The following is a 25,271-nucleotide window of genomic DNA, read 5'->3' as shown; positions in this document are numbered from 1 at the left end:
TCTCATGTAATATTTTAACTTAATAGAAGGTTTCTTAAGCCCAAGGTTTGCATGTTTTAAATCTAGACCCTTATGGATCTTCTACATGTCACATTTCTTAACGTACTTGTATCATTTTTCATATGTGTTGTTAACAATGTTAGGGAACACTTCATATAGATTATTGTTCAGCCTGTGGCCATAGCATGGTCTTGGTTGTCATGTAAAGAAAAGATACATTCTATTTCTTATTATAGGTTGTGAGTAGCACCAATATGAATTTAACGTGACATATTAATTTCAATGCAGACATATACATTGGTTCAACTTATTTAATAACATTGTTCATTTCAAAGGTGTGATACATGCATTTATGTATATGTTTATTTATCATAACCATAAGGGATATCTATGGATAGGGAGGTATTTACATGCTCATCACATTAACAATGTTGTTACAATCCCAAAAATCCAAGCCATTTCAACCAGAATGCATCATAATTCATCAACATGTAAACATGTACAAAAGATTACTTATATTTTAAACCTATAGGGTAACTAAGTCTGGGACAAGGACTCTCCACCCAACCATAGACAACTGCAACCACACTTACTTGTAGCTTTCACCCCCAAGCCAAATTCCAGACTCTAGGAGGGTGCTGACTTAAGGGAATAGAACACCAAGTTCCAACTAAAACGGGGAATTTCAGAGGACATCTTCCTCAATCCCACCAACTATCTGTAGCCATATTCTTCATCACAAAGAGTCCAAAGGCTCTTTGGCTCATCCTAGTGCATACACAATGATTCACTCCCTTCCAAGGGGTCCAGAATCCATTTTAATAGTATTACAGAAACCAAAGATCTTCAAGAAAGTATTCCTTTCTTGTTGCCTTAGGATTGGCCTCTTCCTAAGTTGTTGAGGGCTCCAAATTACAATATCTCGACCCAGAGCCTCCAGGGGACCCACGTTGTTATATGGCTCCAGAATTTTATCCCAACCCACAACCTCAAGGGACCCAAGCTATTATAGAGCTCCAGAGACTCTATATCGACCCACAACCTCTAAGGAACCCAAGCTATTTGATATGGATTGGATCATTATATTTCTTTTCATCCATCTCGATGCATTCAGGGGGGAAATTGGAGGAATCCACTCATGGGACCATTTTTACCAATGAGACCTAGTGAGGAAAAACAAGGTTTGAAACCTTTCGAGATTATTTTGAGGCATTAAACAACATTTTTGGGGGCTAAAAATTTGTCACTCTAGCACTGCACCATTTCACGTTGTTCAACACACATATATATTTCTAACAACGTACAAAGTGTTTCAATCAATGTTTGGATCCAAAAGTTATGCCACTCAGAAGCTGACCTTTCTGTTTTCACACATATAATTTGGGAGGATGCCATGGCAGCCCCCATTATTCATGGAAAATTGGCTAGCCACATGTTTATGATGTAAAAGACTCTAGAAGATCCTATATTCTAACACTAGTTAAGAGTTGATGTAGTCAAAATTAACCACCAGTAGGCTATTAGGTTGTGTTATAATTGTGCCACTAGGAGGAAGAGGCATTTCATTCTTTCAAGAGCATTTTGTTCCATAGCTGAGAAAAAATAGCTAGGAGAGATAGGAGGTAGAGCATGTAGAGAGGATATGCTCATTATAGCATCCCATGGGCCACATACATTACTTATTTGTACCTACAACCTTATTTTCCAAATAGAGAAAGAGAGAGAAGTGACCTCAGCTTACAATTGAGTTTTCTCCTGAAAGGGTTTCCCAAAGAATATTTTGTGTCTTATGTGTGTGTGTGAGATTATTTTTTCGTCCTCTATTTTTATTCATAATTTTCATTCACATGCATCCACTAATTACAGTTAAATCTACAGATCTTGAAGTTTAAATAAATTGTAATAGTGCAGAATTTTCAGATTTCTAATATAATATTATCATATCTATTATCACGAACTGTCTAGTGGAATATCCACAGTGTTTTACATATCAATGTTACAAGGTTCGATTGATTCTATCTCAACCCATAGCCTCTAGGGAACCCAAGTTGTTACAAGGCTTCAGAGACTAGCATCTCAACCCACAGCCTTTAGGGAACCAGAGAGATAATCCACTTCTCTTCTCTTCTTTTCTCTTTTGTGTTGCCTATTGATGGAATCAGTCTCTTCCTCCTCTCTTCACTTCCTATTGAATTATCTTCATTAGATTCTCCAAGTTGGTGCCTCCTCCAACTATAACCAATCTTTTTTCGGATGGTCTCTACTATCCCTTTTCCTTGTTATGTAGGGATTATTCATCCTCGTCCTTGCTTCCTTGCCTAATCTCGTCCTCCATAAATATATTGTCCTCTTTTCCTCACTAAGGTTCTCAAGTGCATGGGCCTTGTCCTTTCTTTTGAAACTCATTTAATTTAAGAGCTATCCTATTAAAATCATGCGCCAACCAACCATTGATGGTTGTCCAAGCAATTCAGATTTCTTCTCTGCACAAGGAAACCTAAATCATCCAAAGAAAGAAATCCTCCTCCCCACCTCTGGAATCTGTCTCCCTTTACTTAGTCCCCTTTTTAAATTTCACATATTTGTAAAATATTTACAATTCATATTTATGAGAGAACCGTGGGTGAGGTTGTCATAAACGCCTCGCCCTCAGGGTAACACCACCCTTGATGTTCTTTTTCCCATATGTAACACCAAGAATAAAATACAAAACATATTGTTTCATGGAGCTTTATATACACAACTCTATAGAATATCTACAATTATAGACACACTTGCTTTAACAAGAAAATAAAGTAGGGATAATTAGATTTCATGGAATCATCCATTTCCCATGTGGCCTCTTCTATCCCAAAGTACTTCCACTACACCTTGACTTGCTCTATGGCTTTCCTATGGAGCGTGAGACTCCTCCTATCTAGAATGTACATTAGCTTTGGCTGGAACTCCTCCTTTGGTTCCACCTGTAGCACAGACCAATCGATCATGTGATTAGAATCCTATTCATGTCTTTTAAGCAAAGAGACATGGAAAACATCATGAACTCTAATTGATGGAGGTGAAGAAAGCCTATATGCCACTCATCCAATCCTCTCAAGGATCTCAATCGACCTAAAATAGCATGGTGTTAGCTTGGCACATGTCCCAATCTTTAGGGAAATATTCTTGGGTTTAATTCTTAGGTAAACATGTTCCCCAACATGGAACTCTTTGTGCACCCTATGATGATATACATATCTCTTTTTCCTATCTTGTGCCACTTTCAAATTCTATTTTATGATCTGAATTTGCTGCTCCATTTCCTTGAGCATATCAGGTCCAACAAGGACCCTATTCACTGGATCACTCCAACTGATAAGAGTGTTGCAACTCTTGACATACAATGCCTCAAATGGGCTCATCTTTATGGATTCTTGGTACCCATTGTTGTATGTGAATTCCACTAGTGGAATATATTCTTCCCACTTCTTGGGATTTTTCATTACATACATCCTTAGCATGTCCTCAACGATTTTGTTAGTCCTCTCTATTTTCCCATCTGTCTGTGGATGGTATGTAGTACTAAATGCAAATTTTGTTCCCAATCCTACAAACAATTCCATCCAAAACCTGGAAGTGAACCTAACATCTCTATCTAACACAATTTTCTTAGGGATACCATGTAGCCTCACAATCTCCTTTATGAAGATCTGTGATATGTCACTTGCAGAATTAGTGGACTTGACTACCACAAAATGACCTACCTTACTCAGCGTACAACCACAACCATGATTAGATCACGTTTATTGGTGGTTGTAAGCAATATAGTAATGAAATCCATAGAAATTACCTCCCATTTCCATTCCAGAATGGGGATAGGCTACAACAATGTTGCCGGATGTTTGTACTCAACCTTTACTTGTTGGCATTCTATGCACTTTGCCACAAAATCAATGACTTAATTTTTCAAATTCAGCTAGTAGTAGTACCTTTTAATGGTCGTAAGGGTTTTTTGATATCCTAGATGGACGAAATAAGTCTTAAAATGGAATGCTTATGGTATTAGTCTTTTTATTTTATCATTGTTTGGCACATAAACTCTATTTTTAAACCTGAATAGTCCATCCTTAGTGAGCTAATATTCTTCATCCTCACCACCTTGAAACAATTTTTCTCTCACTTGCTAATATTTTTCATCTTGTTTCCTAGCACTTTTGACCCTTTCTAGCAGGTTTGTTTTATAAGAACTTACATCTATTGAGTGGTTTTCCCGCAATATTTTTATGAGAGCATCATAAAATAAGTTCCATTTACCTTTTATATACTTAATTTCAAAGTCAAATTCAGTGAGAATTGCTAGTCATCTTACTTACCTAGCATTAAAATTGGGTTTCCCAAACAAATAGTTGAGCCCACTATGGTCTATCATGAGTGTAGATTTTCTGCCAAGTAGGTAATGCCTCCACATTTTCAATGCATGAATGATGGAAGCCAACTCAAAATCATGGGCTACATAATGCACCTCATGTCCATTTAACTTCCTAGAATCATAGCATACTACTTACCCTTCTTGCTTCAAGACTCCACCGAGCCCTTCCTTGCAAGCATTTGTGCACAACATGAAATCCTTGTCAGGATCTGCAATTCTCAATACTGGTGCATTGGTGAAAAAATTCTTTAACTTCTCAAAGTTTTATGCACATTGTGCATTCCACTCAAATATTTTTCCTTTTCTCAGTGAAGTTGTGACAGGATGGCCTATCATGGAGAATTTTTTTATGAATCTCCTATAGTATCCTTCCAATCCCATGAATGTTCTAACCTCATGCACATTATTTGGATTTTTCCACTCCCTTATGGCTTTGATCTTCTCAGGATCAACTAAGATACCCTCCTTCGAGATAATATGCCCCAAATTATGTATCTGTCATTGGAATAATTCACACTTATTGAGCTTTGCATAGAGATTGTTCTCTCTCATCAATTGTAGCACTACATTCAGATGCTTCCTGTGTTCTTCCTTCATCCTTGACTACACTATTATATGATCAACAAACACAATGGTAGAGTTGTCCAAATATGGACGAAGCACATTGTTCATCAAACACATAAATGTGGTAGGTGCATTAGTAAGCCCAAAAGGTACCACAAAAAACTCATAGCGCACATGGGTTTTCCTAAAAGCAGTTTTATGAATGTCCTCCTCCCTAATTCTTACTTGATGGTAGCTTTACCTCAAGTGAATATTGGAGAAAATTTCTACTCCCCTTAGCTGATCAAAGAGATCATCAATCCTTGGAAATGTGTGCCTATTCTTTATGGTCACCTTATCGAGCTACCTGTAATCAATACATAACCTAAAGGTTCCATATTTCTTCTTTACAAATAATACAGGTGCTCCCCATGGAGACACACTTGGCCTTATGTGGCCCTTGTCAAGCATATCTTTTAGCTGGAATTTTAGCTTGACCAACTTTGGGGTGCTCATCCTATGTAGTGTCTTGGATGTTGGTGTTGCTCTAGGTACCAGCTCAATAGAAAAGACTATCTTTCTATGAGAAAGTAATCCAGGAACCTCTACTAGGAAGACATTTGCATACTGCTAAAAATAGGATACCTCTTTAGTAGCTCAACTTCCTCATCTGCAATTTAACTATCAACTTTCTTGTTATTAGAAACTTGCACTGCAAATAGCATGCATCATTTCTTTTGTTGTATTTAGCTTGCATAGTAGTGACCAGTCATACTGAAATGGGCTTTTTCCTACCCTATAATGGTCTTTTTTCTCCTTGTTCATCCAATAATTAAATTGATTTTCCATAGCAATCTACCTTGGTCTGGTATAAGTGCAACTAGTCCATACCCAACAACATGTTATTTTCACCCAATGGTAATACATTCAAGTTTGTCATTGTGGGCATGTCAATAAGCTCAAATGCATAGGACCTTACCCAATGGCTAACCTTCCTTTTTGTCCCAATTTCTAGCTCAACTAGCGATGGTTCTTCATGCAATTCCCTGACTAGGTTGCATTTGTCAACAAGCTTTGGGATGACATAACTATAATTAAAACTTCAATCCATTAAAATGGGAACAATTTGATCATGAAACTTACCTTCCATCTCAATGATGGATTCCTAGTGATCTAATTGGCGGTTGTCCACTCTACATAAATTCTTAACATACTCCAATCCACCTCACCCACAATGCAATCCTCTTGAGAACTATAAACCTTTGGTCCCATATTTTGCTAATGTGGATAGTCCCTTCTTCCATGGTTCTTACCACAAGTCCAACATTTGAGTGGCTCTCAACCTTCAAACTTGCATCGTGTTGATGTTGGTTGCTGCACATTTTTCTTAACAACACTATTAGCTCTTTGTTGAGGTTTTCTTACATGAATTTGTTCCTTACCTTTTTTCTTTTCTGAGCTTTTCTTGGGAAAATTATTCTTATGTCCAATGCTACCTTTGGCCTGCTAATTACTTTTAATTTCAGGTAATCGTTTTTCCTTCTTTGATCCAAACTAAATAGGAATGCAATAAATTACAGATATAACCATAAATACAGAGATGCAATAAAAATAACACTTCATTTCATTAATATCAAATATTGAAATATGCTTACAAATAGAATGGAAATAAGACTAGCTTGGGTGATGGTAGATTATCTCTGAGAAATGATGTGGTGGCTACATGCCTCTGAACTATGTTACAATGAGGCTCAAAGGCCTATTTATTATTGAGAAATGATGGAAAACCCTAAACATCCAAAAGCCTAACCCTAGGAGATGAAGTGTCAAAACTATGGGCCCCGGTTGGGTAGATGGGTACATCAACTTCCTGAGGTCATAACTTTGGCATTCGATATATGTTTGATGTGCACAATAACTCATTAGAAATATCTATCTGAGAAATACAATTTTTGAGTGGAAACCATTACAACCCGTATTTTCCCCAAATTTCCCAAAAAAATGTCATTCATGTCCTCAAAATGGATCCAAAATTTTAGGATCCGAAACACTATCAAAAATAGTAAATAGTGTTACAATTAAGGAAACTGAAGAATTGAAAGAGACAGTGGTGGGGTTACAAGTGGAATAGGTGGGTGGCAACCAAATTCCACCTGGATCATGCTCATAGAAATTCTTTATCTTTTCACTAGCGTCATTCAATGTAGGAGGCTTTAGCAACTTGGTTTTACCTCTAAATGCCATAGGGAGCCCACTAATAAACCTTTGAATTTTAGTTTTCTCATTCTTGAGATATGGTATGAACCTCAATAGACCTAGGAATTTGGTGATATATTCTTCGTCTGATAGCTACCCCATTTTGAGTTCATAGAACTCCTTCGCCTTGCTATCATAATAGCACTCAAACAGGTATTGATCTCTAAAGAGCTTTTGAAACTCATCCCAAGCCAATTCTTTCTTGATAATGGCTCTAACATTCTTCAAATTCTCCCACCATTTATCTGCTTCCCCCTTTAGGCTATAAGTGGTGATTCTAGATTTCATGTTTTCAAAATAGTCATGTATTATGAAAAAATTATTCATGCCCAACATCCAAGATTTTGCATCGTTTTCTTTCTTCATGTCCCCATTAAATGTGGGTGGCTTGGCTTTCTTAAATTATTTAGGCATGTAATCCTTTCCCTTGCCTCTTAGATGATGGTGATGATGATGGTGAGAATGGTGGTGGTGCTTCTTGGTAGAAAAACTAGATGGTCTGCTAGGATGATGCAAGTATGTGCTACTCCCTCCTCTTGGGGTGATTAAAGATACATCTTCTAAAATAATGTCCTCACTTTCTATGTGTGCCTCACTCTAGACATATCACCATCTTTTTGTTGGTGTTCTCTTCTAACTCATGGTGGTTATTTTTGTCTCTGTGACTGGTCCTCATCTCAAATTGCCTCTACTTCTTCCAATCTGAGAGACTTTCTAGGATAAATGCATTGATATCAACTTTACTTTCTTGAGACCTCACAAACCTCTCATTGTCTGCCTTGAAACTTTTGACTTTGACCCTCAGGATTCTTAAAGTGTCCATCCAATCTGGGGAGTGATTCTCTCCCCCTTGGTCCACTGATATTTCTTCTTCATTAATTCTGACCCTATCACTGCCATGCTATGATTGATCAAAACTTTATTCAACCATTCCAGTCCTCATTATTGTATTTCCTTTTTCTTAGGTTGCTTGCAATGTGTTTTCAACTACACACACTATTATACATTTCATGATAATAAATAAACACAAAATCATAACCATGAAATTGCATTCATGGATCTACCATGGATATCTCTGATATGAAAAAGTGACCATGTTATTGTGCCAACATATTTACAAATCATATGCATTAATCATTCAATCCTACAATCCTATCATGAGTGCATAATTAATAATAAACAATGTATTTATGTCCATGATCCTACTCTCATTGATCTGTTTTCCATATGCAACCAAACAACTCCCATTAGCACAAATTCATCGCTAAAGCAACAATCAACAGTTTAGACCGACTTTTAAAAACTAAATAGTTAGTAAATTTTCAAAAATCATCACTTTCTCTTGGTGAAACCCATCCAGTACAAGAGTTGAACCTAGATGCTCTAATACCACCTGTAATTATATCTAATCCATCACGTACTATTATAGAAATGGGGTAATACGTTTTTTTTGTCCACTAAATCTTACTTATACTTCTCAACTCGTCATCATGGCCTCACAACTAGGATTTCACTCTGCATACTTTCACACATGTAGATATAAGGATATACATATATATAATTATATATACACATTTATCGGCCCTGTCAAATGCAATGACCTCCTCTTCTCACATCAACCCGATGCCTTCAAACATAACTCCCTTATGCCTCCCAGTTGGGTGCCATTAGTCACACCACCCCTCTTACCTTCTCCCGGCATTTCCCCAAGTGCTCACATTAGTTATCATCAGGGTTTCCATACTGGGCTTCCATGGATAATGGGCCCATCTACGGCCTCCTCATTGGATTGAAGCCCACTTGCTGACCATCATCTCTACCTTCTCACGTCCTCCCAACCATTTTATCCTGGCGCATTTTCCTATTGCACCCTTGATACATTTGGGTTCAATCTGTCAGGATGATATGATAGGTGGTACCTCCTCTCCACCAATAATATGCACGCTCAGTGATGTGGTTGGCTCATGTTAGCCTGATACTCCTTCTCGGATCTCATGTCCTTCACTCCTTGAGTTCCACTATATCTATTGGGTGGGTCCCCTAGGGACACGTCACCGTACTCCTTGGTGTCCCAGCGCTTATAATTGACTCCTCCCTTAAATTTTTGGGATGAACCCATTGAGCTAACTAGTCTAGTGGGTGATTCCTTGACCAATAGCATCTCCATAACAGTGTGGCCCTGCCACGCTCCCACCTTACGTCATCCTGTAAGGCCTTTCCTAGTGTTTTCTCATTCGTCCCCTTCCTTCCTTCCAAGCCAATGGTTCTGGGCTTATGTGGGTAGTGGGCCAACTCTCCAACCAATGGTATAATTATCGGGTGCACGTCATATTTCCGCATCGTCCCGACACCTCATCCCTCTACTACTCAACATGATTATTTGGTGTGAACCTTTCGGGTTCCACCTCTAGGCTACATTGACACACTCATGACCAATCGTGTTAGGGACAAATCAAGCCCCACCAATGAAATTCCTCCATGAATAGGGTTTTAATCAGAGTAAGGATACAAATATCCAAATCACATTATAAGTTTGAGGCCATGTCTCCCTGCACTGCATCAATCTCACACATGGGAATTTCCATGGCTCAAGCGAGAAAACCCTATCAACCTCTGAGCCATGATTTTGATCTGGATTCTGACTAACTATGTAGGAGCTCACCCCAACTCTTCATTGATTTCTCCTCACTAGTTGATTTGGTTAAAACTCTGCTACAAGAATTCAGTAGTCATTACGAATGGTATCGTTGCTTAGCAGCGGTAGTGGCGAAAGTGGTTTTCTGATGCACCCTACGATGCTACCCTTTTTGAGCTTGGGTGAAGGCCTCTCCAATGAGTTATTGGCCATTTTATGTTCCCTGTATAGAAGCAAGGGATTTCACGGCATGCCAACATAGGCACTCTTGTGTCCACACCCTATTATGGGTCTCCAACAACCTTCTGAAGGCCTTTGCCTCTCCTGCCACATGCTAATGGTTTCCAAATTCAAAGCTGGCCTATATTAGACTCCATGGCACTATGCAGGACCCTCCATCACCTAACTTGTGACACTAGGAAGCTAGTGGAAGGCATCCAGGTTGCCGATGATGCATGGATGGATAAGCCTTAATGCAAGGGTTTCAGACTTCACTTTCCCTTAAAAGAGTGAATAACTCATTCAACGTGGCAGTAAAGCAACCTATACAAATTCACAGGCTTATGGATAAGTGAATGAAAACTCCTGTGTATGCTCAAAACCTTGTTAAGGAAGCAATCTCTCATGTAATATTTTAGCTTAATAGAAGGGTTCTTAAGCCCAAAGTTTGTAGGGTTTAAATCCATACCCTTGTGGATCTTCTACATGTCACATTTCTTAAAGTACTTGTATCATTTTTCATATGTGTTGTTGATAATGTTACGAAACACTTCATACATATTATTTTCAGCCCGTGGCCCTAGCATGGTCCTGGTTATCATGTAAAGACAAGATACACTCTATTTCTTATTATATGTTGTGAACAACACCAATATGAATTTAACATGACATATTAATTTCAATGTAGACATATACACTCATTCAACTTATTTAACAAAAGTGTTCGTGTCAAAGGTGTGAAGCATTCATTTATGTATATGTTTATTTATCATAACCATAAGGGCTATCTCTGGATAGGGAGGTATCCACATGCTCATCACGTTAAAAATGTTGTTACAATCCCAAAATCCAATCCATTTCATCCAGGATGCATCATAATTCATCAACATATAAATAGGGACAAAATATTACTCATCTTTTAAACATGTAGGGTAATTGAATCTAGGACAAGGACTCTCGACCCAACCATAGATAGTTGTAGCCACACATACTTGCAGTTGTCACCCCCGAGCCAAATTCTACAGTCTAGGGGGGTGGATTCTTAAGGGAATTAAACACCTACTGCCAACTAAAATAGGGAATTCCATAGGACCTCTTCCTCAATCCCACTAGTTAGTCGTAGTCATCTTCTTTAGCACAAGGAGTCTAGAGGATCTCTACCTCACCCTAATTCATACACAGTAATTCACTCCCTTCCAAGGAATCCATAATATATTGTAATAGTATTTCAAAAATTAGAGATCTTCAAGAAAGTATTCCTTTTTTTATGCTCAAGGATTAGCCTCTTCCCAAGTTGTCTAGGGCTCAAGAGTCTAATATCTCAACCAAGAGCCTCGAGGGTGTTAAATTTTCAGATTGTTCTATGTTGTATCAATTAATTTAGCCCAAATCAATACTTCAATTAACAATCTTTCAAATTATAGTTATTCTTTTCATTGATCAATATTAATTGAATATAGAACAATAAATGAAATGACAAAGAAGACAATCAACACATCAACAAGGGACACCAAGTTTGGTCAAAGGCTAGGGAAAAAACCCCACTAGGGGGAAAACCCTTTGAAATTATTCTTCTATTAGATTGTCATAAAATGTTCAGCAGAGAGTACAATGATCCCAATACAATATCATCAATAGAACAACCCAACAACATTCAGAAAGAAGTTTCCAACATCAAAATATATCAAAGACAACTTTTCCTTTCTGTAGTCAACTTCGGTCTTCGGTCAAATCTGATTCAAACTTCCCGATTGCATGCAGGGGGGGTTGTGCAAGCATCTGGAGGCTTCCAATTGGACCCTTTACTCTTGCAAGCAAGTCATTGTGTTCCAATTTTCCTTGTGGCGTGCCTGCAACTGTAACCCAAAAACCCTAAAATAGATGTGAGCCTCAGACCCTGTAATTTCAGACCTTTGGGAACTTTTGTTGTCATCCCTGCCTTAGACCTGTGTAAGCCAATCAATGAAGAAGAGAAGAAGAATATGCTTGGAGGTGTCCAAATGAGCTTGAGGTCACTTATATTTATACGCTTCCATGGGTGACCAATTTTCTTCAGGGCCGATCTTGTCCAAATGTGCATATGTGAGCTTTTCTTCATACGTACGCTTTCCCTTGTCCGAATTTGATGACATTTAGGTCGATTTTGGTCCTCTCAAAAAGAAAAATTAAATGCAACCATGGTTGAAATGAAATAATTTTTCCAAAGTGAAATTTTATCATAGTTTCATAATTTAACACTCCCTCTCTACTAGGGAGAATTCCACCTGTCTATATCTGGCCATTGATCAATATGTCATGTATATCTTGTCGTCATATTATGTCTCATCTCTTATCAACTCTATATGCTGAAACTGTCTCAAATATAAAGCAGAAGAATCATTGGGGAGCTAAAGCTACCACCCTCTACATCCTCGGAGAGCATATCTCAATCCGAAACCCCATCGGGGAGTACATCTCAACCCAGAATCTCATAGGGGAGCTAAATATATCTGACACCATATTGAGAAATAGCTGATATAGGGGATCACATCTCAACCCATCCTATTTCCTACCTATCTTCCCAATAATGACCCTCAATAGTCATGTGGTAGAACACTTGCATCATTATCTGAGCCTGGGCGAGATGCTCGACTTACCAAAGGGTAAGGATCACAAACCCCCAAGCCTCATCAACCTATTGGGCAGACAGGGAGGGACAATCCCAACAATACCATCTTTTGGGTATGATTCCAACTAGGGTATACTCTGCAATGACCAAGATAGGGTAGAAACATCTCCAACCCTATGGGTAACAGATAAGGGTGATAACCTATTTTCCAAAGATCCCTCAACCCCAAAAGCCCTCTATCTCAATTCCACACCTTGGGAGCTCAAACAAGGGGGAAGATTTAGCTTAATGGCCTCGATCAATGTTTCCCCTTATCAGGAGGGGTCACATCCATCAGTCAAATCTACTCTCTAAAGACCAAGAACTTCCCTTTCAATAAAGCCTTAGTGAGAATATTTGCAATATGCTCATTTGTTGATATGTGATGGAGTCTAACGTCTCCTCTCTGTACCATGTCTCAAATGAAGTGATATCGAATCTATATGTGCTTTGACATGTCATGAAACATGGGATTATCTACCAGATATATCCCACTTTTGTTGTCGTAATATATCATTGTAGTATTTAGGACTTGCTCAAATAGATCTCCCAAAATCTTCCTCAACCAAACTGCTTTGCAGGTAGCCATGCTAGCGGAAATATACTCTGTTTCAATGGTACTCAATTCTACATACTTTTTCTGCCTGCTCATCTAAGATATTATGGAAAGGCTAAAAAAAAATCCAAACGTACTCTTCTGGTCAACAACATTTCCTTCCCAATTAGCATCGGTGTATCCATGAAGTCAAACATCTTTGGAAGAATATCTCAAGCTATAGAAATTCCTTGCAGATTCAAACTAATAATTGTTATATGCTAAAACAATAGACTTGAATCTATACTACACATCATTGAAAATAATTAATTGATAGAGAAATCACAAAGCACACAAGAGAAAGAATTAAATCAACACATTACATAATGATTTCCTTGGGAAAGCCACAACTAAAAACCCCTGCTATATGTATATTGCATTAGTCAAAAAATATGAGAATGTTACAATGCTTTTCTCAAGCCCAAGAAACCTCTATACTATCTCTATCTATCTCACAACTTCCTAGACAAGCCTTGGATGAATACAATATGCTCTGCTCAACCTTGAGCTCAACCTACACAAGTATTTTCTATCCTCTGCTTGGCTAACTACATTTGGCCAATACTTAGCCGAATTCCTATCCTTCCAACTCCTACTTCCTTGTGATCTTCAATGAGGAATTATATCATTATTTAATAGGAATTTTCCTCCATTGGATTTCACAGTTCATTAAGGCTCTTCCTCTAAATGCATGCACCATCTGTACACTTTGGATAATTATACAATTGATAGTAAATTGTCCCTGAACTCCAATCTCAAGTGGGTCTTTCTCTGATCTAATACACATGAGTTAATTATGAGTGAATCTTCAATTTACTGGTTGATCATTGCAAGCAACACTACATTGTACTTTAGGTAGCACCACACTGCGCTTTAGGCAACACCACATTTCACTTCAGTCAAAACCACACTTCACTTTAGTCAACACCACACTACACTTTAGGAAGCACCACCCTACACTTCATGTAGCACCACACTGCACTTTAGGAAACACGACACTTGACTCAGTTAGACTGAAGTAACTAATTACAACTCAAAATAAACTCAACCAGGACTCCTACCTGAATTAACTAATTACAACTCAAAATAAACTCAACTAGGACTCCTTTAATGTAGGAGACACTCTCCATGACTCTAGTTAGACCCTCAACTCGAATTAACTGAACCAACTAAGTCAAGTTAACTTAGTTAACTCGTACAAGTTGTCTTATGATGTGGAATTACAGTTTTTGTCCTAATTTAATTCAAGGACAAAATTAATTTAGGAATTTCTTGTTGCATTTCAACACAGACCAAGTGTAATCATCCCATGAAAATATCTCAAAACGTGTTTGGTAGTGATCCAATGTGCATGGAGAGGCTTAGTCATGAATTGAATCAATGTATTCACTACATAGCATACGTCTGGATTGGTGTTCACTAGGAAAATTAGAGCCCTAACCAATTGTTTATACTTGAATGGATTCACCAAATAGGGTCATGCAACTTCTTCACATAATCTCTCGAAGTTCATTTCCATTGTTGTGGGTGGAGACTTGCATTCTGACATTCCTAATCTTTCCAACAACTTCACAACATATTTTCCTTGTGAAAAGAAAATCTCACCGGGCCTTTTCCACACCTCAAGTCCTAAAAAGTAGTGCATGAGTCCAAGGTCCTTCACCTCGAATTCGGAGGCTAGATCCCTCTTACACTCAATCATCAGGGGCTCACTACCGATCAAGAATAATTGTCAACATATAAAACCAAAATAAATAGCATACCTTGGAATAACTTGAATTAGAGGTTGGGATCAACATTTCTTCTTTTGAATCCCAACTTCACTAAATAATTGTTTATGCAAGCAGACCATGCTTTGGGGGCTTGCTTCAAACCATACAATGCCTTCTTCAACCTACAAACATGTGTCTTTCAATCCTCTACTTCAAATCATGTGGTTGCTCAATGTACACTTCTTCTTGTAACATGCCATGGAGGAATGTAGTCTTCACATCCATCTGATGAAGGGTCCATCCTTGGCTTTTTCCAGGGGAAACTATCAAACGAATGGTTGTATATCAAGCAAAAAGAGAAAATATATCATCATAATATTCTCCCTCTTTCTAGGAGAATCCTTTAGCCACAAACCTTGCCTTGTATTTCTCAATGCTACCATCAACTCCATGCTTGATCCTAAATAACCACTTTGAAGTCACAACAGATTTCCATTTTGGTCTCGACACAACATCCCATATGTCATTCTTCATAATCGATTCATATTATTAGGCCATAACATCTTTCCAAACTCTTTCCTTCACGACTTCTTAAAATATGGGAGGTTTGGCTTGAATCATAGTGCTCATGGTGACAACATATCCCTCGTACTTGCATGGCTTCTTCCTTTCTGTAAATGACCTTTGAATGGGAACACATCTCTCATAATCTTCTAATGTGTCTCAAAGCCAAAGTGGCTTCTTCCTAGTGGGAGGATCACATGGAGGAGGATCTAAGGGATCCATGGGATCCATGGGATCATCAACAATATTTGTCTTATTTTTGGCATGGAAGGACCATATAAAATATCCATATCATCATTCTTCTCAAGAGGAGGAGGTGAAGGAAGGTCCCTTTATTTTCCAAGTGTGGAATCTTCATCGAATGTAACATCCCTAATAATTTCAACATCCCTTTGACCAAGAATATATATTCTAAATGATTTATAATTTTCACAATATCCAACAAATGTATCGTCTCTTCCCAAGGATTCTAACTTGTTCCTTTTGTCCTTTGACACATGAAAGTATATGAGGCAACCAAAGATACAGAGATGACCAATATTGGGCTTGATAACTATGAATACTTCTTCAAGGGTGTTATTGTCCAATGCTTGCTGAGGTACTTTGTTTTGAACATATAAGACGACATTTGTTGCTTCTCCCTAAAGGAACTTCGACAACTTTTGGTCATGGATCATGGCATTGACAACTTCTATAACGGACCTATTCATTCTTTTAGCCACTCCATTTTGTTTGGGAGTATAGGGAACCATTATCTCTTTCTTGATACCTTCCTTTTTGCAAAAATCAATGAACTCCTTTGATGTGTACGCTCCACCATTTTCAAACCTGAATATTTTGATTTTCTTCCCTATTTTATTTTCAATCGAAGCTTCGAACTCCTTGAACATTTCGAAGGCTTCATCCTTGTGCTTCAAGTAATATATCCATGTCTTTCTTGAGAAGTCATCAATGAAGGTGATATAGTTAATATGGACACCAATAGAATGCACGGGCATCAGACGACATATGTCAGAATGGATAAGATGGAGGACATCATTTATCTTATTCTCACTAGAGGGGAATGATCACCTTATCTTCTTCCCATTGGTACAACCTAGACATACTCCCTCATGATGGGCTTGAACCTTGGGAATCCATGAGACCAATTAATCCAATTCTGGAAGAGCATCATAATGTAGATGGGCCAATATTTGGTGCCATAGACCTCTTAGATTATTAGTATCATGGACCAATGCTAGAAGTGGTATTCCAGTAATCCTATAGATACCTTCATATATTGATCCCAATGTGAATGCATCTCTCATAGGTGATCCAACGGGACAAGTAAGAAAATTTCCCCTAATGAAGGCAACCCTCATCCCTTTCTCTTCCAAAGCAGATATTGATACCAAATTCTTCTTCAACCCTCGCACATATATCACTTCATGGAGCAAAATAGATTCCCCTGAATTCAAATGAAATTTGATGGACCAAAAACCTTTAACGGGATGAGTAGAGTTGTATCCAAGGATAATTTTCAAATTTGACTCCCTCTCTACCAAATTAGATAGAAATTCCTTATAATCAGAGAAGTTATGAGTGGCCCCACTATCAACCAACCAACTATCCCATGAAACTATAGGAGATGAACTAGTAAGGGTGGAAATAAGAATATATTTAGATTGATTTGCAACATTAATTTCATACCTAGATAATTTTAACTTCTTTTATGCACACTGATCTTCTTCATGATCACTTGGATAATCTCTTCTTCTCCTTTCATCTCTTCCATTGCGATCATTCCTTCAGCCATCTCTCCTTCTTTGATCATTGAACCTATTGTTGTTGCTTCTAGTATTGTAGTGTGGTCCATTGTTCTTCTTGGGGAATTCTTAAGCATAGTGGCCTTTCTTATGATAATTGTAGCATTTTATGTGCATAAATTCCTTCCTTCTATTTGGATTTTGGGGAGGAGGCTTTCTTGAATTTGATGGAGTGATGGATGCAGTGGACTCTCCTTCTTCATGCTTTTGAATCATTCCTCTTAATATCATCCTTGATTCTTCTTGAGTGAGATTTCCAACAATTTCATCAAATGATGGGATAACATTATTGTTTCTTATAGTAGTAATAATGGTTTCCCAAACAGGAAGGAGACCTCTTAGAGTCACGATGAACAATTCCCTATCAGGCACAAATTCCCCAACTCTTTGCAATTGATATACAAGGCGAGATATACTCATTATGTAGTATTGCACAGACTCTCCTTTATTCATCTTTTTGTATTTGAGTTGATCTTTCAAGGAGATGATTTCATTCAAATTGTTGACTTCATACATGTCAGCTACCTTATCATACATGTCCTTAGACCTTCTCAATTTTCCAACATGTGCAAGTAAATTATCTTGCAAACCATCAACTATTATTTTCTTTGTTTTTAACTCACATTTCTTGTGCTTGTTCTTAACATCAACGGAAGCATTATTTGGAGGCTCAAGTACTTTTCCTTGAATGTAGTCCAAAACATCATTGTTATCAGCTATGCTCTCCAACCTAGCTTTCCATGCAGCAAAATTTGATGAGTCACCCAACTTCTCATTTTCTTTGAAGAAGGAAGTCATATTGACTTGGCTATATCAGCTCTTTCAAATTTCCAAAGATGATTACTTCAATGCTTGTCTCCTTTTGGGCTTGTCATTCACCTTAGCTCTGATACCATGTTAACTTTTCAAATTGTTCTATTTTGTATCAATTACATTAGCCCAAATCAATACTTCAATTAGCAATATTTCCAATTATAATTAGTCTTTTCATTCATTAATAGTAATTGAAGATAGAACAATAAATGCAATGATAAAGGAGACAATCAACACATCAATAAGAGACACCAGGTTTGGTCAAAGACTAGGGGAAAAACCCCATTAGAGGAAAACCCTTTGAAATTATTCTTCTATTAGATTTTCATAAAATTTTCAATAGAGAGTACAATGATCCCAGTATAATATCATCAACAGGACAACCCAAAAACATTTAGAAATAAGTTTCCAGCATTAAAATATATCAGAGACAACTTTTTCTTTTTACGGTAAATTGCGGTCAACTTCGGTCTTCGGCCAAATCCGAGTCAAGCTTCCCAGTCGCACGTAGGAGGATTTGTGTGAGTGACTAGAGGCTTTCAGTCGCACCCTTGATGCCTAAAATCTAGATACTCTGGTTGAATTTTCCCTGTGACGTGCCTGTGACTATAACCCAAAAACCCTAAAATAGATGCGAGCCTCGAACTCTGTAATTTCGGACCTTTGCAAACTTTTGTTGTCATCCCTGCCTCATTCCTATGTGATCCAATCAATGAAGAAGAGAAGTAGAATATACTTGGTTGTTTCCAAATGAGCTTAAGGTCACTTGCGTTTATAGGCTTCCATGGGTGACCAATTTGCTTTAGGGATGACCTTGTCCAAAAGTGCATATGTGGGCTTTTCTTCATAAGTACATTTTCCCTTGTCCAAATTTCATGATCTTTAGGTTGATTTTGGTCCTATCAAAAAGAGGAATTCAATGTAATCATTATCTCCATCAAATAATATGTCCAAAGTGGAATTTGACCTTAGTTGCATAATTTAATAGAGGGGACCTAAGTCATTACAAGGATTTAGAGATTCTATCCCAACCCACAACCTCCAGGGACCCAAGTTGTTACAGGGCTTCAGAGACTCCGTCTCAACCCAAAATATCCAAGGAACCCAAGATGTTACAGGGATCCAAGGACTCTATCTCAACCCACAAACTCTAGGGAACCCAAGTTGTTACAGGGCCCCATAGACTAGCAACTCAACCCACAACCTCCAAGCAACCATAGAACCAATATGATTCTCTTCTCTTCTCTTCTATTATATTTTTCACTACCTGTTGATCAACAATCTCTTCCTTCTCTCTTCACTTGCTCTTGAATTCGATTCATTGGATTCTCCAAGGTGGTGCCTTATCCAACTATTGGCATCCTTCTTTCAAATGGTTTATGTTCCACCCTTTTCCTTATTATGTAGGTATTCTTCATACTTGTCCATGCTGCCTTACCTGGTATCTTCCTCCATATATTTCCTATCCTCTTATCCTTGTTAAGGTTCTCAAGTGCATGGACATGTTTCGTTTCTTTTGCGACTCGTTTAATTTATGAACCAACCCATTAAAACTATGCACCAACCATCCTTTATTGGTTGTCCAAACAATTCAGATTTCTTCTCTACACAAAGAAAGATCAATCATCCCAGGAATTCAATCCTCCTCCCCAACTCTAGAATTTGTGTCCCTTGACTAAACCCCATTTTTAAATTTCACATATTTGTAAAAATATTTACAATGCATCTTTATGAGAGAACCATGGGTGGGATTGCCACAATTCATGTAAGATTATGAACCTTTCTTTCATCTTTTTATTTCCTACTAGTTTGATTTGTGGTTTGAGGCTATATAATCCAAAAGCTATCATAAAAAAAAATAACAAAAAAAAAAAAAAAAAAATGGTCTTTGCCTATTATGGAAGAATGTGTAAAAAAATTATCTCTCTGATTAATATCTTCTATGTTTTGAGGCCTTTCCATGTTTATTTGTTTAATTCATATGTTGGGCATATAATTTGTGTGTTTTCTAGGATAAGAACATTATGGTGGAAATTATGCCACATATTATTGCTAAAGTTTCCAAGTAATTTGAATGCAAGAACATGACAATTAACCCTTGCTACCTCACCATGCCTACTCTAGATTTCAAGATTCCTTAGGGATTCTTCGATGGAGCTAGCTAAGGCTAGTCATCTAGAGGTGGTGTGGGTGAAGTTTCATATTTGAATTCCTTTCATTACTTACATTTAAGATATTTCATTAGGCTTGGTAAAATATGAAAGCATAGTTCACACCTTTCATGACTCTTTTACATTAGGCTAAGAAATGTAGTGTCTCTTAGCTTTAGATATTAGGGGATTTTGAAGTAATAATTGGAAAGGAAAACATAAATTCCAAGTGCAAAAAAATTGTTTCCATCCTTGTTTAACGAAACTAAAGAACACATCCAACATTTGAGGGGACTTCTTTCACTCATATTTATAGATAGCTCATTAAAAACATGGATTGTCTATCCAAAGAATCCCTATCCCTTATTGATGGAACTTTTAACTTGCAGGAATTCTTCAACTAATTCAAATAAAAGGTTTCCTTTTTCTATTGATCTAATGTTATGATCTATAGAGTAATGTAATGTATTTTGGAGGAGCCTAAATAGACTTAGTTTTAGTTTTAGTTTTCATTAGTCTCTTTTGTTGATTTAGGGCGAAGGATTAAGAGAAGGCCTTAGATTTAATATGATCAATATTATTGATTTGAAGAATTTTTTGAAATCTCAATAAAATTATAATATGTATATTTTCTATATAAAATATAAAGATTTTTTTACCCTATATATCTATATATATATATATATATATATATATATATATATATATATATATATATATATATATATATACATATGAGAATCATTACTTTTAATATGTCATTTTAAGTCAAATAAAACCTTACCATGGATTTTTTCCCAACCATTATAGTTCCAAAGGATGATATAACTAATAAAATGTTGAGGACTATGTGTGTTAGGGATCTCTAAAGGAGAAACTAAGCAGGGAAGTTGTGCCCCATATTAATGTTAATGTTTCCAAGGGATTTGAATTTAAGCAAATGACAATTAACCCTCGCAACTTGAACATGCTTACTCTAGATTTCAAGATTCCTTATGGATTCTTTGATGGAGCTAGCCAAGGCTAGTCATCTAGATGTGGTGTGGGGGAAGTTTTATATTTTAATTCCTTCTATTACTTTTCTTTAAGATATGCCATTGGGCTTGGTCAAATATGAAAGCACAGTTCACACCTTTAATGACTCTTTTACATTAGGCTAAGTAGTGTATTGTCTTTAAGCTTTAGATATTGGAGGATTCTAAAGTAGAAATTAGAAAGGAGAAAATAAATTCCACTTGCAAAAAATTGTCTACAATCCTTGTTGAACCAAATTAAAGAATACATCTAAGGTTTGAGGGGACTTCCTTCAGTCATATTTATAGAGAGCTCATCAAAAACATGGATGGTCTATCCATTATCGATGGAACTTTGAACTTGCATGAATTCTTTGAGGACATCAATTCATATAAAAAATTTCTATTTTCTTTTGATCTAATGTTATGATCCAGAGAAAAATATAATGCTTGTTTTGATTGGTCTCTTTTATTGTTTTATGATATGGGATTAAGGCATTAAGGCCACCATCAATTTTTAATAAAATTATAATATTTAAAAATTATAATATTTATATTTTCTATATAAAATGTAAAACAAAAATTATATATATATATAAATTAATTATTAATTAAATAAATAAAATAATTATTATAATTATTAAAAATCATTACCTTTTAATATGTCATTATAGGTTTTTCCCCGACCAATATAATTTGAAAGAATGGTATAACTAATAAAATGTTGAGGAAACCTACTCTGTGTGCTAGGGATCCCCAAAGGAGAAACGAAATAGGGAATGAGTTTCCTGCATAAAAACACGCTTCAAAAACTTTAATTTATAGAAATCGTTATTTAAAGAAATTTACTTTTATTTGAAGCAAATATCAATCATCGTTTTTACCCCCATTTTAAGGATTGGAATATTGTTGTTATTGTTTTTGTGTTTATTTCATGTTATCTGAGTTTAATTTGTAGGGTAATTCCTTTTCATTGAATTTAATAGAGTTTTAATTTTAACAAAGTTAAATAATTGTATGGTAATGATTTTTCTATAATTTAATATAAATAATATGTATAATTTTTTTAATACTGAAATAAAAAATTTTGATAGATAATATTTGGAAAAAATGTTATTAATAAAAAATAATATGTTAAAATTAATTATACATAAAATGTTTTAATATACATTAATAATTTAATCTCAAAATATTTTGTTAAATAAAATATATTATAAATAAACAATTTTTAAAAGTACTATCGAATTTACCTCAATTTTTTATTGCCTTTGTTGTTAAGATATTGTTGATAATCCAATGTGTTACACAAATCTCTTAATCAATTCTCACATGATCAAGTACATTAAAGTTTACATCACTTACTTTACACTAGATAACATCTTTTACATTACCCTTAGTACCATCTTCATATTGTGAAGAAACAATTTTATGAAATTTATTAAAAATAAAACTTTTGAAATATAAATATTAATATTTTTTCATAAACCATTTAATAAATTAAATTACTATACTAATTAACCAAAATAATATACAACATTATATTAATTTAAAATTTAAAATCAAATAATATTAAGCCATATTTATGTGTTTAGCCATGTGTTTAGTACTTAATTAAATATATAATTTACCAAAATAATATACAACATTATATTAATTTAAAATTTAAAATCAAATAATACTAAGCCATATTTATGTGTTTAGCCATGTGTTTAGTACTTAATTAAATATATAATTTAGATATTTTTATTGAACCATTAAATTTCTAATGGTAACCAACTTATAATATGAAAATAAAATTTGGTTTTCTAAATTTGGAGGGATGGATAACATCTTTTACATTACTCTTAGTACCATCTTCATATTGTGGAGAAACAATTTTATGAAATTTATTAAAAATACTTTTGAAATATAATATTAATATTTTTTTCATAAACTATTTCATAAATTAAATTATTGTCGCACTAATTAACCAAAATAATATACTACATTATATTAATTTAAAATTTAAAATCAAATATTATTGAACCATTAAATTTCTAATGGTAACTAACCTATAATATGAAAATAAAATTTGGTTTTCTAAACTTGGACGGACGGAGAGACGACTTTTTAATGGGAGAGAGTTGTGTTTTACGACTTTTTAATGGGAGAGAGTTGTGTTTTACTTTTTAATGGGAGAAAGGTGTATTTAATGTTTAGTTAATTATTAATAACAAAAAATATTTAATAATAAGCATAAATAAATTATTTTAATGTTTAATTTAAATAAATAATTTTATATTAAATTAGTAGAAATTTTTAAATAAAACTAATAATATTATATTGAGGCATGTTTTTTATTTTTTCATATTTTTCATTTGAGAAAAATGTGTAATTCATTAAATTCTTAATATAGAGTTGGCATGTGGCTTATTTTCAATGTTACATGTAACAAATATTTTATTGTGGAAATTTAATCTCACTTTACCATGGAACTTCTTAATCTTTGAATAGACTTTGTTAGAATATCATGATTTACTAATAACACATGTTCATAAAACCATAACTCATGTTCATATGACACGTGTTTACACAACATTCTTTTTAGTTAAACAATTTAACACATGTTCATAAAACCATAACTCATGTTCATATCACACGTGTTTACACAACATTCTTTTTAGTTAAACAATTTAATGAAAACAGTAAATACTTTTGAGATAAATCTCAAGCTTTGATTTGTGATTACTTCTAAAAATATTCTAGAATATTATGTAGAGGTTAAATCTCTACCAGCCACTTCAAAATATTAGTTATTGAATTAAACTTTTATAAACCTTATTCCAAAACAGACATGCTTAATTAAAACATTAGAATTATGTATTAGTATTTATGAAAGATATGTGTAATTCCATCCATGATCAACATGAGTTGACATATGGAAAATTATGAAAAATTTAGAACTAACTTAAAGTTATTAAGAACTATCTTGTATCAAGAGATCAAAAAACATTTTCTATAGAAGCCACAATTTGACCAGGAAAGTTATTTTTGCCAAAATCTGACTATTTTTTATTTTAAAAATCTTACCATAGAAGTGTTTAAATCGACTTAGGTTAAGGAACACCTTAATTAGTTATGAGAAAATGTATTTAGTCTTCTCAGGCAACTTTCACTCAAATGTTTATCTTATCAGGTATTTGCTACACTGTTGCGACCTCGTAAGGAAGCAAAGTCACGAAAATATTGGAATTGGTGCCATCAATGGTTTGGTCGAATACTTCTCATCTTTGTGGTGGCCAACATATTTTATGGAATAAATTTGAGCAATGCAGGGAAAATTTGGAATATTGGATATGGAGCAGCTGCAGGATTCATTTTCTTAATTTTATGTAGCGACAGGCCTAATTTTAATGGTTTAAGAAACTCATAGAAGTAGTTTAGAACAAGGTGGAAAGCTGTAAATGTATGGTGTTTATTAAGTTACATTTATTTCTTAAATTTATTAATATGTATACATTTATTTTTTAAATTTATTAAAAAAATTATGTCTTTGTTTTTTTTATTGTATGTGTAAAAGTAGTTTTAATTTTATATTTTTTGAATTAAATAGGTATATATTAGGTAATTAGTTATATTTAATTATGTGGATATGTATATTTATTTTGGAATAAAGTTTTTAAAATTTTAATTTAATTATTAATAATTATTAAGTTGATGGTAAGGATTTAACCACCACAGAATATTGTAAAATATATATACTAGTATACACATATCAGAGGTTGAGATTTATTTTCAAATTAGATAGGTTCTTTTTGTTCTTTTATTTAAATTGATAAATGAAAAACAATGTCATATGAAGTAAGTTATGGTATTTTTGTCATGTGATATTGATAAGCCATGGTATTGACCCATGCTATTGAAACAAAGTC

The 25,271-nt window shown here is 35.1% G+C and overlaps 1 protein-coding gene across 1 annotated transcript in view; it reads left to right on the top strand.

Annotated features, from left to right (window-relative positions):
• Window positions 1–24,772, top strand: part of LOC149140056 (cytochrome b561 and DOMON domain-containing protein At3g07570-like) — a 54,537-nt gene extending 29,765 nt beyond the window's left edge. The window contains exon 4 of the mRNA XM_089450885.1: window positions 24,536–24,772. Within this exon, the coding sequence (XP_089307011.1) occupies window positions 24,536–24,772 (237 nt within the window). The remainder of the gene's footprint in view (window positions 1–24,535) is intronic.
• Window positions 24,773–25,271: the final 499 nt, after the last annotated feature.

This window comes from Pinus tabuliformis, chromosome X (genome assembly GCF_031772625.1).
Source record: "Pinus tabuliformis cultivar Carrire ecotype Pingquan chromosome X, CPIR1, whole genome shotgun sequence".
Taxonomy (NCBI): domain Eukaryota; kingdom Viridiplantae; phylum Streptophyta; class Pinopsida; order Pinales; family Pinaceae; genus Pinus; species Pinus tabuliformis.
This window is presented reverse-complemented; position numbering and strand designations above follow the sequence as displayed.